General features: G+C 49.0%; 1 protein-coding gene across 1 annotated transcript; it reads right to left on the bottom strand.

The window, feature by feature from the left end:
• Positions 1–1,881: 1,881 nt before the first annotated feature.
• CEP57 (centrosomal protein 57) lies at positions 1,882–13,613 on the bottom strand. Its single transcript, XM_069759179.1, has 11 exons — positions 13,485–13,613; positions 12,962–13,124; positions 10,455–10,634; positions 10,227–10,348; positions 9,845–9,961; positions 8,539–8,616; positions 8,318–8,416; positions 5,746–5,826; positions 5,274–5,500; positions 2,997–3,141; positions 1,882–2,194 (listed from the first exon to the last, which is right to left on the bottom strand). Exons 1-11 carry the CDS (start codon positions 13,512–13,514, stop codon positions 1,985–1,987), a joined length of 1,452 nt encoding a protein of 483 aa, XP_069615280.1. The 5' UTR covers positions 13,515–13,613; the 3' UTR covers positions 1,882–1,984.
• Between the last annotated feature and the right edge of the window lie 409 nt (positions 13,614–14,022).

The raw sequence follows: 14,022 nt of genomic DNA, 5'->3' as shown, positions 1-14,022 counted from the left end.
CATGAGTACTTTGTTTACTGACTGGCTGCAGCGGTCACAAGCCGAGCAGTTATAGACAAGGACCGTGATGATAACCTCCCTGAAGTGAACACCAAACTTTGCCAGACTGTACACTGGCCATTACAAAAAGGGTGAATCTGTCTTTCTGGACTGCAGGAAAGCTGGGTGAGCGCTCCTGCAGTGATCACCATGCTACTTAGTCATCCATCTTTCCCAAAAACTGATACGAGGATGTCTATTAATGGGTGATTGACTGCAGGTAAAATGCTCTATAATGCAAAAAAAATGTATAAATTATCAGTGCAAAAAAAAAAAGAGACATTCTGCGAGACGCCCCACAAAATCCCCGAGGAGGAGCATTTACACAATCTATACAACAGGCTCAATATAGTGCCGCCCATGTGGATGAGCACATAAAACCGCCCTGCGGGGACGAGACTGACGCATCCTCGGCCTTCCCGATAATGGGATTGTTCACGCGTCCACAAAAAAAAGTCAATTTTGGATCAAACGCGCTCATTCAAATCAATGGAGCTAAAAATAAAAAATCTGTGGGTGCTGCTGGTTTTTACAGTGTAATGGCTAGAAGATCGGGGAATTTTGTATTTGAGAAAAACGGAAATGCAGACCAAAACTCTAAATCAGCACATTGCTGGAGAGGGGGAACGACTTCTGAATTAGGCCTAAGCTTTCCAGCTGTCGCTGCCCTTTTATTTGTCAGAGTTTCGCCACCTTCCTCAGGACTCCCTTGTAACGAGATGCTTAAAAAAAAAGGAGCCACGGCGCTTCATAGGGAATGGATAGGAGGATGAAAAAAGGAGGAAAATGTAAAACAGCACACTGATGCAGAGAGGGAAGTATAGCTGAATGAGGCCTAAGCTTTCCAGCTGTTGCTGCACTTGTAGCTGTCAGCGTTTCGCCACTTCCTCAGGAGCCAAACAGCATTACGGGAAATTCATACTGCACAAACCACGGGCAGCAGTAATCGGACACTGGAGGCCTTATTGCAGCCATTTATGTTTTACTCTGAATCTCTGTGGAGTTTAAGAGAAAGCGTACTTTGATAAGCAGGTCGCCATCTGACTGGTGTCTCCCCAGATACACACAGACACACCTGTCAGTCTGGGGAAGAAGTAGTCGGGGACCTTTCTTGGACTACTCCTTCCAAGACGCACAAGTCTTTGGTCAGATTTTCTAAGTCTGTTTTTCCCAAAAAGCGGCAGTAATTCAGAGTAAAACATACCTGGCTGCAATAATCACTGCTGCCCGTGGTTTGTCCGGTCAGTCTTCTTCAGGCAGGATCAGTACGTAGACACATTAATCAGCATTAGAAGAACATGTCTGCTTTCTTATATTCATAGTGCCGTCTCTCTCCATGACTTGTGTACTAAACTGCAATACCTCAGTCATCCTGCGGACCGACGTGGCGCTGTTTGTTTTGTTTTTTTTCTCTTTAGGAAGACTGCATTCAAGTTGTTCTAATCCTAGATAATCCTTTTGGTTTTCCAAACTACAACTCCTGACATGACCCCTCACCCGCTTCTAGGATGGAGGTGGCGAAATACTTCCGACAGTCTCTAATTAAATCCAAAGGCTTCACCGCCTTATTAAAGGGGTTGTCCGGTCACATTATACTTATGACCTATCCGACAGGATCTGTTCTGCGGTACCCAGCAATGGCCGCTACGCGTTTCAGCTACGTTCTGTGTGGCTATACCTGCTGGAGCAAGCGACAGCTGATCAGTTAGGATGCCAGGTGTCAGACCCTCATATGGGTGTGTCATTAATATGATGGTAATGGACAACCCCTTTAAGGATCCCACGAGCTTCCTGTATATGTAAGAATACAATGCATTTAAGAAGAGCGCCACCTGCAGGAGATCTGGAAGACGATCACTTTATTCCTAAGATCATGGGGAACAGACGCTGCTTCGTAGCCCCAGTCTCTGTATCCCCCAGAGGTCGGCAGCGCGGGGGGCGCACGTCATTCCCAGTGCACGTCGTCCCTCTGCAGCGAGCCCTGCAGCGTCTGCATCTCTCGCAGTAACTGCAGACTCTTCCTGCTCTTCTCCCCCGGACTCACTCTGTTGGGGTCTCGTTTAGTCGCCTGCTGGTATTTTACGCTCCGAACGGGTTTGGAAGATTCATAAGAGTTTTTCTTTTTCAGCTTTGTCTCCTTCAGTAATTTCGCAAGCTGTGTGCAGAGAAAGAAGAAGAGATGAAATCCGACCGGTGGCTACAGGCAAAACTTCCACGTTTCCAAGAGGGTCATATAGGGAGGAAGATCAGCAATTTATGGACTTGTCCCGTATCAAAGGGCGTGTGTGAAGCGATAGTCCCTTTAATTTTGCAAATGCATTTTTGTATAATAAAAAAATGACCCATGGTCAATTAAAATTAAAAAGTTACTTTTTTTTAAATTAAATTAAATATGACTATATTATTAAAAAAAATCTGTATAATAAAAAAAAAAAAAAAAGAGTAAAAGTATAAAATTCTGATAATATATTATAATTCTTGAACTCTTGCAGTTTTCACGTAGAGCTTCACAATAAGCTGACACTTCCCGTTCTGTAGCGATCACTTCTCAGCAGTCTCATTATCATCAGAGGCAGGACTAAAATGATAATCGGACTGTGTATGGATAACTCAGAATTAATCTACGGTATATACTCAGAGATCAGATCTACTCCCGACAGGCGATATCACAGATCACCTCCTCCCACTCTCCGCTCAGTGACCTCTGCACAGTCAGCGCATGCTTACTTCCTATGACTGCCGCACGCTATGTCCTACAACTCTAACAGCAGCAGCAACTCGGGCAATATGGCCGCCCCCGTAATTATGTATGGAAAATTAAAAAAAAAATACGAATCTACAACCAGAAAATAAAAACAGATTATAAAAAGAACCAAAAAAAAAAATCACCTTTTAAATATTAAAAAATATAATTTATGTGACTTCCCTTTCAGCGGCTAGGCCAACACGTGACTCACCGTGGCTTGGTGCTTGCGTACTTTGGTGATCTGATCGGCTTTTGCCTCCATTCTCCTCACCAGAACGTCCAGTTCTTCCTCGAGATCTTCTTTAAGACGCTGAGAATGGGCTTCATTCATCTGCTTCACCAGCTCCTGGTGATCACTAGAAGAGAGAAATCCCAGATCACATCTCCATCACCAGAATCCACTGGCCGGCATCTCCTTCTCCTGTACAGTCGTGGTCCCCATTATTGGCACCTTCCTACTTTTCATGGTTTCAAATGCATGTACTTGGAGCGAAAAATCATTTTTGCGATTGGGTTTCATTACAGATTTCGCATTTTCTTCATTTTTTTTTTTTTTTTTGAACGGGGGAGGGGGAAAGCGGCGATTTCAACTTTTTTTGTCCATTGTATATTTTTTAGTCCCTTTTAGACATGAACCTGCGATCGTTGGATCGCTCGTGCTATAAACTGAAATATCGCAGCGTGTAGTAGACATTACATTCTGCCATAAAGCAGCGCGTCACAGGAGGACCGCAATGGCAACCAGTGGCAATGGCAAGCAGTGCTGGTACAAGCAGTGATCAGAGGTGGCTCTAGTCGCTGCTGTTAGAGGCAGATGCCAACTTGGCATTGATAAATGTGTTGACGAACTGTTCCACCCAGTATTTACATTATGGCTGCCCCCCTTCTACACTGATTGACAGCTCTAATTTTGCAGAGACCATGCTGACTATAAATCAAAATTATTTGATCTCTGTCCCTGTTCAGAAAAGAGCACACAAATCTCTTGAGTGTAGCGATGTCAGCAGCGAGGAGAGAGCGATTTATGAGTGCTCTATTGCACTGAAGTGATGGCAGAGGAGACAAGGAGATGTGGTTAGTTTGAAGTAAATTTGGGGTGACCGGCTGCCTTTAAACATAGTTACAAAAAATAAAAATAAAATTGTCAATTTAAAAAAAGAAATAAAAATCTTGCAATTTTCATCGTGGCCACTGGGGCTATTTTCCTGATCAGACTTTTTAGAAGTCTCATTATCATGAGACACATTCCCTTTACTTGGTTTATGACTGGTTTGATGAGTAAAAAGGTCGGTTTTATTCCCTGTTCACAATGATAAAGACAAGAGATTTGTATTAGCAGACCAGACATGCTATGATCACCAAGCACAAGCAGTCTAAGGCTCATTTCACACAGGCAGGTTTTACGTTACGATTATGGACTGGCCGTGGGTCTTCAGACCTGAACTCTACAGCTTCAGGGTGACAAGGAAACCTGGAGACAAGTGCAATACTATGGGGACCGGGAGACTTTTTAGACAATGGATAGGGACATGCTATTATAATGATACACAGTTGGCGCTTATTTCATGAGAAATTTGGCTTTCTTACAATACGCAAATCAATGCTGCCAATAATGTTCACCAGAGCGTTAATGAAAACTTTCCCACGCCTCCCTTGTGTGTAACCCCACCCCCCTTGTGGCTAACCCCCCCCCTTGTGTGTAACCCCACCCCCTTGTGTGCAACCCCACCCCCCTTGTGTGCAACCCCACCCCCTTGTGTGCAACCCCACCCCCTTGTGTGCAACCCCACCCCCCTTGTGTGCAACCCCACCCCCCCTTGTGTGCAACACCACCCCCCCTTGTGTGCAACACCACCCCCCCTTGTGTGCAACACCACCCCCCCTTGTGTGCAACACCACCTCCCTTGTGTGCAATCCCACCCCCCTTGTGTGCAACCCCACCCCCCTTGTGTGCAACTCCACCCCCTTGTGTGCAATCCCACCCCCCTTGTGTGCAACACCACCCCCTTGTGTGCAACCCCACCCCCCTTGTGTGCAACCCCACCCCCCCTTGTGTGCAACACCACCCCCGCTTGTGTGCAACACCACCCCCCCTTGTGTGCAACACCACCTCCCTTGTGTGCAATCCCACCCCCCTTGTGTGCAACCCCACCCCCCTTGTGTGCAACCCCACCCCCTTGTGTGCAATCCCACCCCCCTTGTGTGCAACCCCACCCCCCTTGTGTGCAACCCCACCCCCCTTGTGTGCAACCCCACCCCCCCTTGTGTGCAACACCACCCCCGCTTGTGTGCAACACCACCCCCCCTTGTGTGCAACACCACCTCCCTTGTGTGCAATCCCACCCCCCTTGTGTGCAACCCCACCCCCCTTGTGTGCAACCCCACCCCCCTTGTGTGCAACCCCACCCCCTTGTGTGCAATCCCACCCCCCTTGTGTGCAATCTCAACTCCTCCTTCCTCGGCACAGTCTGCTGCCATCAATACTCACAAGCTCATCTGCCCAAATTCATCTTCCAGCATGAGTAGGACCTCAGAGAGCTCCCGATAAGATGAGGACGATGTCGCCACATGATCGGTCCACCGGACGTCGCCTCCTTTCCACTCTAAAGCCTGATCGCTCACCACCCGCTCATTGCAGAAGACTTTATTGTGCTGCTTCATCAGGTGGAGGACGTGTTGCACGTTGGCTCGTACAGAGTGACTAGGAGCAGTAGACTGAAAAAAAAAAAAACAACATAAGCAAAACTATTCATATTCATGCAAAACTGCATGCAAATATATCCCATGTGCAAGTTCCACAATTCACCACTGGAGGGCGACAATAAGGTTCCAAGCACAGACAGCAATGATCGCCTCGATCTTGGGGTCTAGCTCCAGGTACAGTCATCATCATATGGGTTAGTACAGCCGGGGGGGACTGTGCAGACTGATATTATTGATTTGTCCACCATATTGCTCACCTTCCCAGCAACAAAAGGCACGTCTCCCAGGCTTAGCCTGTAGTGAGGCTGTGTGTGGCTGCAGCACTGATGATCACCCTTCTGAAATAAAGAGAAAATATTTCACCAAAGAATAACTGGGCCTAATAGGGTCTAAATTACCGGATGTTCTGGACTATTGGACTTGTCCCTGACACATGAGCTCCCCGATGACCTACTGTCCAGAGAGTATATACGAGCGGGGAATGAGCAGCTTCATATAATGAGGCGTGTGTGTGCGTGTGCGTGGTCATCAACAGGACTGTGAAGTCAGTGTCCGTGTCCATTTTGGTGGAGTCATTAAAAAATAGACCGATTCCTAAATTATATAATACATTGTGTACAGTAGTTCAGTGCAGGATGGGCTGAATATTTTTTCTGAATAATTTGGGAAAGTTATGAAATGTCCTATAAATGTCTGTTCTCTTCCTGATCTCAGGATCTCTGCTTTTAGGTGAGATGAATCTGTGCTGCACTTTATGTACATGCTCCGTAGTGACCAGTGCTGTGGAGTCATAGTTGAGATGAATCTGTGCTGCACTTTATGTACAGGCTCAGTAGTGACCAGTAGGGTTGAGCGAAACGGATCGTTCATTTTCAAAAGTCGCCGACTTTTAGCAAAGTCGGGTTTCATGAAACCCGACCCGATCCCTGTGTGGGGTTGGCCATGCGGTATGCGACTTTCGCGCCAAAGTCGCGTTTCGTATGACGCGCTTGGCGCCATTTTTTTCAGCCAATGAAGGGGCGTGGGCAGTGATGACACAGGTCTTAGGGGCGTGGACGCCTATCGCCATGTTGTCGCTTGTGCGCTGTAGCGATTTGCACTGTGTAACACCAGCTTTTCAGTTCAGGGACGGACGGAGGGGGGAGAGGGGGAGAGAGAGGGGGAGAGAGAGAGGGAGGGAGGGAGAGAGGGAGAGGGAGAGGGAGAGAGAGAGAGAAAAAAAAAAAAAAAATCCCCATTGGCTTTGCATTGGGCTTCGTGTTTCGGTCGATCCTCGACTTTTCGCCATAATCGGCCGATTTCACTCGACTTTTGAGATAGTCGGGTTTCGCGAAACCCGGCTCGACCCTAAAAAAGTCAAGGTCGCTCAACCCTAGTGACCAGTGCTGTGGAGTCATAGTTGAGATGAATCTGTGCTGCACTTTATGCACATGCTCAGTAGTGACCAGTGCTGTGGAGTCATAGTTGAGATGAATCTGTGCTGCACTTTATGTACATGCTCAGTAGTAATCAGTGCTGTGGAGTCATAGTTGAGATGAATCTGTGCTGCACTTTATGCACATGCTCAGTAGTGACCAGTGCTGTGGAGTCATAGTTGAGATGAATCTGTGCTGCACTTTATGTACATGCTCAGTAGTAATCAGTGCTGTGGAGTCATAGTTGAGATGAATCTGTGCTGCACTTTATGCACATGCTCAGTAGTGGCCAGTGCTGTGGAGTCATAGTTGAGATGAATCTGTGCTGCACTTTATGCACATGCTCAGTAGTGGCCAGTGCTGTGGAGTCATAGTTGAGATGAATCTGTGCTGCACTTTATGCACATGCTCAGTAGTGACCAGTGCTGTGGAGTCATAGGTGAGATGAATCTGTGCTGCACATTATGTACATGCTCAGTAGTGACCAGTGCTGTGGAGTCATAGATGAGATGAATCTGTGCTGGACGCTATGTACATGCTCAGTAGTGACCAGTGCTGTGGAGTCATAGATGAGATGAATCTGTGCTGCACTTTATGTACATGCTCAGTAGTGACCAGTGCTGTGGAGTCATAGATGAGATGAATCTGTGCTGCACTTTATGTACATGCTCAGTAGTGACCAGTGCTGTGGAGCCATAGTTGAGATGAATCTGTGCTGCACTTTATGCACATGCTCAGTAGTGGCCAGTGCTGTGGAGTCATAGTTGAGATGAATCTGTGCTGCACTTTATGCACATGCTCAGTAGTGACCAGTGCTGTGGAGTCATAGGTGAGATGAATCTGTGCTGCACATTATGTACATGCTCAGTAGTGACCAGTGCTGTGGAGTCATAGATGAGATGAATCTGTGCTGGACGCTATGTACATGCTCAGTAGTGACCAGTGCTGTGGAGTCATAGATGAGATGAATCTGTGCTGCATTTTATGTACATGCTCAGTAGTGACCAGTGCTGTGGAGCCATAGATGAGATGAATCTGTGCTGCATTTTATGTACATGCTCAGTAGTGACCAGTGCTGTGGAGTCAGAGTCAAAGATTTACCTTCCCGTCTCCACAGCCCTGGTCATCAATACGAGAAGTCTGACAGCTGGTGCCCCCCACTGTTCAGCCGTTTTTGCAGCCGCATGTAAACACTTGAACCAGAGCCTCGCTCAGCAGTCCGTTCGTGGTGCATCACAGAGCCGTCCTGCAGTACCCGGCAGCAGCCACTACACTATGGCCACAGCTGCGCTCAGAAGCTTCGATCAAAGTGCTTACATACTTGATTTTTCTCTAATTTTTAGCTGCCCTTCCAATGTGCCACTCATGGTTCTCCACGCCCGTCCCCTAGATGAATAAGAGGCTCGGTTATCACCTTGTCGACGTGTGACGTTTGACGCTTCACGTTCACCTGCTTTGTCGGAGGAGTTAAAGACTTGAGCAAAATACGATTTGTCTCTAGACCCGTCTGCAGCTGTGAGACAAGAAGTGGCACGGAGTCAGCACCAGCCGAGAACTTGGCACAAGATGGAACCTATTATGTGGACCACTGCTGGACGGCCTCTTCATAAATCGTGCACACCATCACCCGCGTACCTGAGCCGCTTTCTCCTGGACCAGTTTCCGCTGATGTTCCTCTTCTCGCAGCTTTTGCTCAATATCACGGATTTTATTCTTAAAAAGAAAAATAAATACAAGTAAATATTTGATGGAATCTTTCTCCAGCTCTAAAAGGGATCATTTTTTATTACATTTTTCTTCGATGTTGTAGCAACCCCCCAAAAAAACTATCCAACACAGGGGCCCAGTTCCCAAGCCTGTACCCAACGCAGAGGCCCGGTTTCCAAGCCCATACCCGATGCAGAGGCCCAGTTCCCGAGCCCGTACCCGATGCAGAGGCCCAGTTCCCGAGCCCGTACCCGATGCAGAGGCCCAGTTCCCGAGCCCGTACCCGATGCAGAGGCCCAGTTCCCGAGCCCGTACCAGACGCAGGGGCCCTGTTCCCGAGCCCGTACCCGATGCAGAGGCCCAGTTCCCGAGCCCGTACCCGATGCAGAGGCCCTTTTCCCGAGCCCATACCCGATGCAGAGGCCCAGTTCCCGAGCCCGTACCTGATGCAGAGGCCCGGTTTCCGAGCCCATACCCGATGCAGAGGCCCTGTTCCCGAGCCCGTACCTGATGCAGAGGCCCAGTTCCCGAGCCCATACCCGACGCAGGGGCCCTGTTCCCGAGCCCGTACCCGACACAGGGGCCCAGTTCCCGAGCCCGTACCCGATGCAGAGGCCCTGTTCCCGAGCCCGTACCTGATGCAGAGGCCCGGTTCCCAAGCCCGTACCTGATGCAGAGGCCCGGTTTCCGAGCCCGTACCTGATGCAGAGGCCCGGTTTCCGAGCCCGTACCTGATGCAGAGGCCCGGTTTCCGAGCCCGTACCTGATGCAGAGGCCCGGTTTCCGAGCCCGTACCTGATGCAGAGGCCCGGTTTCCAAGCCCGTACCTGATGCAGAGGCCCGGTTTCTGAGCCCATAGCCGACGCAGAGGCACAGTTCCCGAGCTTGTATCATATACAGGGGCAGCACTCATGCACCACCATTCAATTTGTCCTATACGGGGCTTGCTCAAAAAAAAACAACAGGTCTTGGCGTTTTCCTGGCAGTCCCATAGAGAATAAAAGGATCGGTAGCAGGTATCGCACCACCTCCGCTCCACTGCGATCGGGCTTTTCGGAGTTCCATCCTCGTAACACGCACCAATCCTACAGTCTTCACCAATCTTATGGCATCCAGCCGCTGTGACCGATCCAGAGAACGGAGCTCGGCCTTATTTGTGATCTGCCCCTTTGTGTTTTCTCCTATTCCCCTCCCCCGGTCCGCCTGCGCTATAGGCCCCTCTGTAGTCACTGACCTCGGCCAGCACCTGCATGGTGGTCAGCTTTAAGTATTCTTTTTCCAGCGTGTCCAGCTTTTCCAGCTTGGCTTGTAGGTTTGATTTTTCAAGAGCTTTGTCTCCCTCCAGAGATACCTGATCATATTAAAAAAAAGAAAAGTTTGGCCATTTTATATCACACAAATAAAAAAAAATACAACCGATATAAAAAGCAACCGAAAGGTTATACATTACAAAAAATTACAAAAAAGCCTTCAAAAGATTAATTAAAAGGGGTATATTCCCTTTTTAGAACATGATGGTACATCGTGTGACGGGGGTCTACATTTTGGGTCACCCACCCATCAGCCCCTCGCTGGCTAGTGCCGTCCCCGTGATTTGTGCCCCTACTTCCAGGTACCTGTTTTGCCAGGACTGAGTTCCTCTCGGTTTGTGCATTTTGCACCATTTTCTTCATATATTCCAGCTGCTTCTCTAGGAGGCTGCACCGACATTCTGCCGCCGACAGCTGCCGGGAGAGATCTACGCAAGAAACAACGGGAAAGGGTTAATTAGTAATGAGAAGAAATACTAAAAATCAGTATAAAGTTGTTCTGCACAGAGAATATTGTGTCGGCAGAGTCATTACCTCTGTTCTGCCTGCAGACATCATCTCGGATGTGATCCGTAGACCGGCTCTGTGTTTCCAGCTGATGCTTGTAGTCCTTCGATTCCCTGGACAGGAGCTTGATGTTATCCTCGGCTTTTATCCTCTCTAGCTCCAGCTGACGAATCTTTTCTTGAAGGTTTTTCAAAGCCGAGATGATGGCTGCAAATCATAGATGGGAGAATTTAGTAAGTAAAGAAGAAGTGGTCAGATCACTGAGGGATCAGATTACAGCCGTCTAATGAATTCTATTATAGGATGGAGGAGACGCACAGACGGGAGCTGCTGCTTTCTAGTAAATCCTAGAGCTGGATTCACAGCTACACTGCTCAGTCCTGCTGTATAGTGTCATCCATGCTGCTCCTGAGCAGGAATCCCTCGTGTGAGTGCCGTGTACGGGCGACATCATGGCAGCCGTTATTCCTCCCGTACGCACACGACTCCTTATCCTGACATGACAGGTGCCTTTTAATTTGTCTGTAGAAGGCAAATAAACAACTGAATTTTTGCTTCCGCTTTAGATGTGACCGGAGAAGTAAACGACATGCGGTGTAGTGTTTCTTTAAGACGCTGGTCCCTTTGGCGGCACACGTGTGTTTCCAGCAGATGTTAGGAGGACGATGCTGTGAATATTTAATGCCGCGCTATCAGTGACCGAGCTGTGAAATTATTTATACGGCTGCGGTCATGGAGGAGCAGCGATCCGATGTTACACGGCTACAGGATCCGATTTATGGCAATAATCCACTGTGAACACCATAAAGTGTCCCATCAGGTCAGGATCTGACTACCGAGACCTCCGGGTGTGCCAAAAACGCCACTGAAAACCGCACGTGATCAGTCAAGGAAGCAGAGAAGTAAAAGTGGAGGAAAGAGCAAGCAGAGATCTTGGTGAGGAAGGATATTAGAGTTGCAGAACCTTTTTGTGCCACAATTACACTTCAGTGACACCGGTGGTCAGTTAAAGGGGTGGTCCAGAGCCGTCGACGTCTGCATTGGGCATGATGACATCACGTCTGACTATAACTGCCAGGACGCGGGCACCATCGTTAGGGATTCGGTCAGCGGGATGGGCAACATTCCCCCGGGTGCAGACGTGGCGCTCATCTCTGAATGCTGGCCGAGCGGTGCCGGATGGATGGATGGAGCAGCGGCTAAGCATGGGCCGGTTCTGGCTGTCAGTCAGGGACCCCCAATCTAGATGGATGGAGCATTGGCTGAGCATGGGCCGGTTCTGGCTGTCAGTCGGGGACCCCCAATCTAGATGGATGGAGCATTGGCTGAGCATGGGCCGGTTCTGGCTGTCAGTCAGGGACCTCAATCTGGATGGATAGAGCATTGGCTGAGCATGGGCAGGTTCTGGCTGTCAGTCGGGGACCCCCAATCTAGATGGATGGAGCAGCGGCTGAGCATGGGCCGGTTCTGGCTGTCAGTTGGGGACCCCCAATCTAGATGGATGGAGCAGCGGCTGAGCATGGGCTGGTTCTGGCTGTCAGTTGGGGACCCCTTATCACCTATCCAGTGGATAAATGATAGCTTATTCCAAAAGGGATACTCCTTTAATTCACTGTGGGGGGTCCCGAGACTGACTGTGACCGTACGATCATCACTATCTGAACACGCCTTGTTAATGGGCAGTCGCTTTGAATGCAGTTGCCACCACCACCACCACCAGGGGGATGGATCTGTATGGTTTCAAATGGACAATTGCTTGTTGGGTAATCGCTTTTCAGTGCAGTTCATGCTACGTCACCAGGGTTAGATTTACATTGCTTTGAATGCAATTCGGTATTTGCCCGAGATGCAATTTCCCGCTGCGCTTTTGGCCATGTAGACCAGTGCGCACAACTTTGCTGCATCCCGGCGTGACGCTAGTGAGGGCAGCGGTAGATCGCTGAGGAGCAGGCTCGCAACATTTTATCCTTAAACATAGGTGCTGCTGAGGTGCGTTAAGGCTCATTCTGAGGTCAGGGATAATCGGTCTGATGTCAGGGCGCAAAGCACGGACGGGCCACACATCTCCTGACCAGAGCGTGACACATAATGGAAATGTACTCGGCGGTCGGGAGCCCTTGCGATCTGACATTGGGTCGATTATCACGGTTCATCTTAAAGAGCACTTAAAGGAGATTTCTCGACATTGTCGTTAGCCGATTTACCAACCACCACTGCAAACTATAAAGAGGTGGCCGGTTTCCTGAGCGCAGAATACGGAGATTGCATGCGCCGCTCTGAAGCTGGCGAGATCGCTCCTCCGAGGCTGCAGAGGACAAGCGCCTTCACAGGACAGCAGGGGGAGCGCGCAGTTCGGTCTGAACTGTCAATCATTCAGAAGCACAGGGGGGGAGCGGTACTGAACACGCAGGGGATGTCTCCGAGACGTGATATACCAGACTTACACCCCGGACAGGAGGGGCGCAGTCGGGGATTTTCCCGTTATCGAGACCCCCGCTGCCGTTCTACCAGTCTGTCTGCAGTCTCGCCATCACCTTTGCTGTTGCTCTCGGGATACGCGGGGGGCGCTCTGCTGGGGGGACGCTGGAGGTCGGAGGTGACGCTCAGGTTCCCTCTGGGGTAGGAATAGTAAGACGTGGAGGAGGCCGCATCTTTACTGCCGAGTCCTTTGTACGTTCCCGATAACGGACTGTGAGGCTGAAAAAAAACACAAAAAAAGCGAGAAAGATTATATGCAAGAAGATATGATGCAGCCCCTAGAGGAGCCGCCGGACCCCCGCGGTCCATATGTGGAGGGTATACAGGAGCGACAGATGCAGCTGCTTCACATCACGGGGGACAAAAGCACAAACATGAAGGGTTAATCATTAAATTCAGGGTTTTTTATGCAGCCCCATTGCACCTGGTGTATAAAACCCAGCCCCCTCCCCGCGCAGGACTGAGCTGGGCTCATATCATCCTTCACAACCTCTTCCGACGACCATGCAGCCTGCAGCACAGTCATGCTGAGACCTGTAGTTCTCTAGACACTGCAAAAGAAAAAAAAAAACATCTCACCGTCCTGGAGCTGAATACACCCGCCGCCATCTCTCTTCCGGGCAACAGCTGTGTGTGTGTGCTAATCCGGGTCACAATGATACACAAGCCGCAGTACACACCACTGACCACCAGAGGGAAGCAGAGGCCGGCCGACGTCACTAGAATGATTGACATAGTCACCAGCTAATCAGAACATTGAAAATCGAAGGAGGCGGTGCCTAAGATCAGCGTCATAATAATCGGCATTTCCGTACAGGGATTTTTTTAATAAACATTATTTCTTTTTGGAAATTATATCCATTCTATACAGATCTGTTATAATAAATATCTGTTTAGAAAGTAAACTTGTCCAATAGAACTGTTCATGGGCGTGGTTAGTAGTGACTATATATACCGATTGTAATTTTCATTGGTTCGTCTTAACCGACCAATAGCGCTTTAAGATGCATCTAGGTTCCCGTACTCTGATTGGTCAAGTGAACATTTATCCTTCATTCCTATAGGCTAGTTATTTCAAACGGGAGTTTCCCGCTCCTGAGAGCGGCGCAGTGATTGG

This window comes from Ranitomeya imitator, chromosome 3 (genome assembly GCF_032444005.1).
Source record: "Ranitomeya imitator isolate aRanImi1 chromosome 3, aRanImi1.pri, whole genome shotgun sequence".
Lineage (NCBI taxonomy): Eukaryota > Metazoa > Chordata > Amphibia > Anura > Dendrobatidae > Ranitomeya > Ranitomeya imitator.
This window is presented reverse-complemented; position numbering and strand designations above follow the sequence as displayed.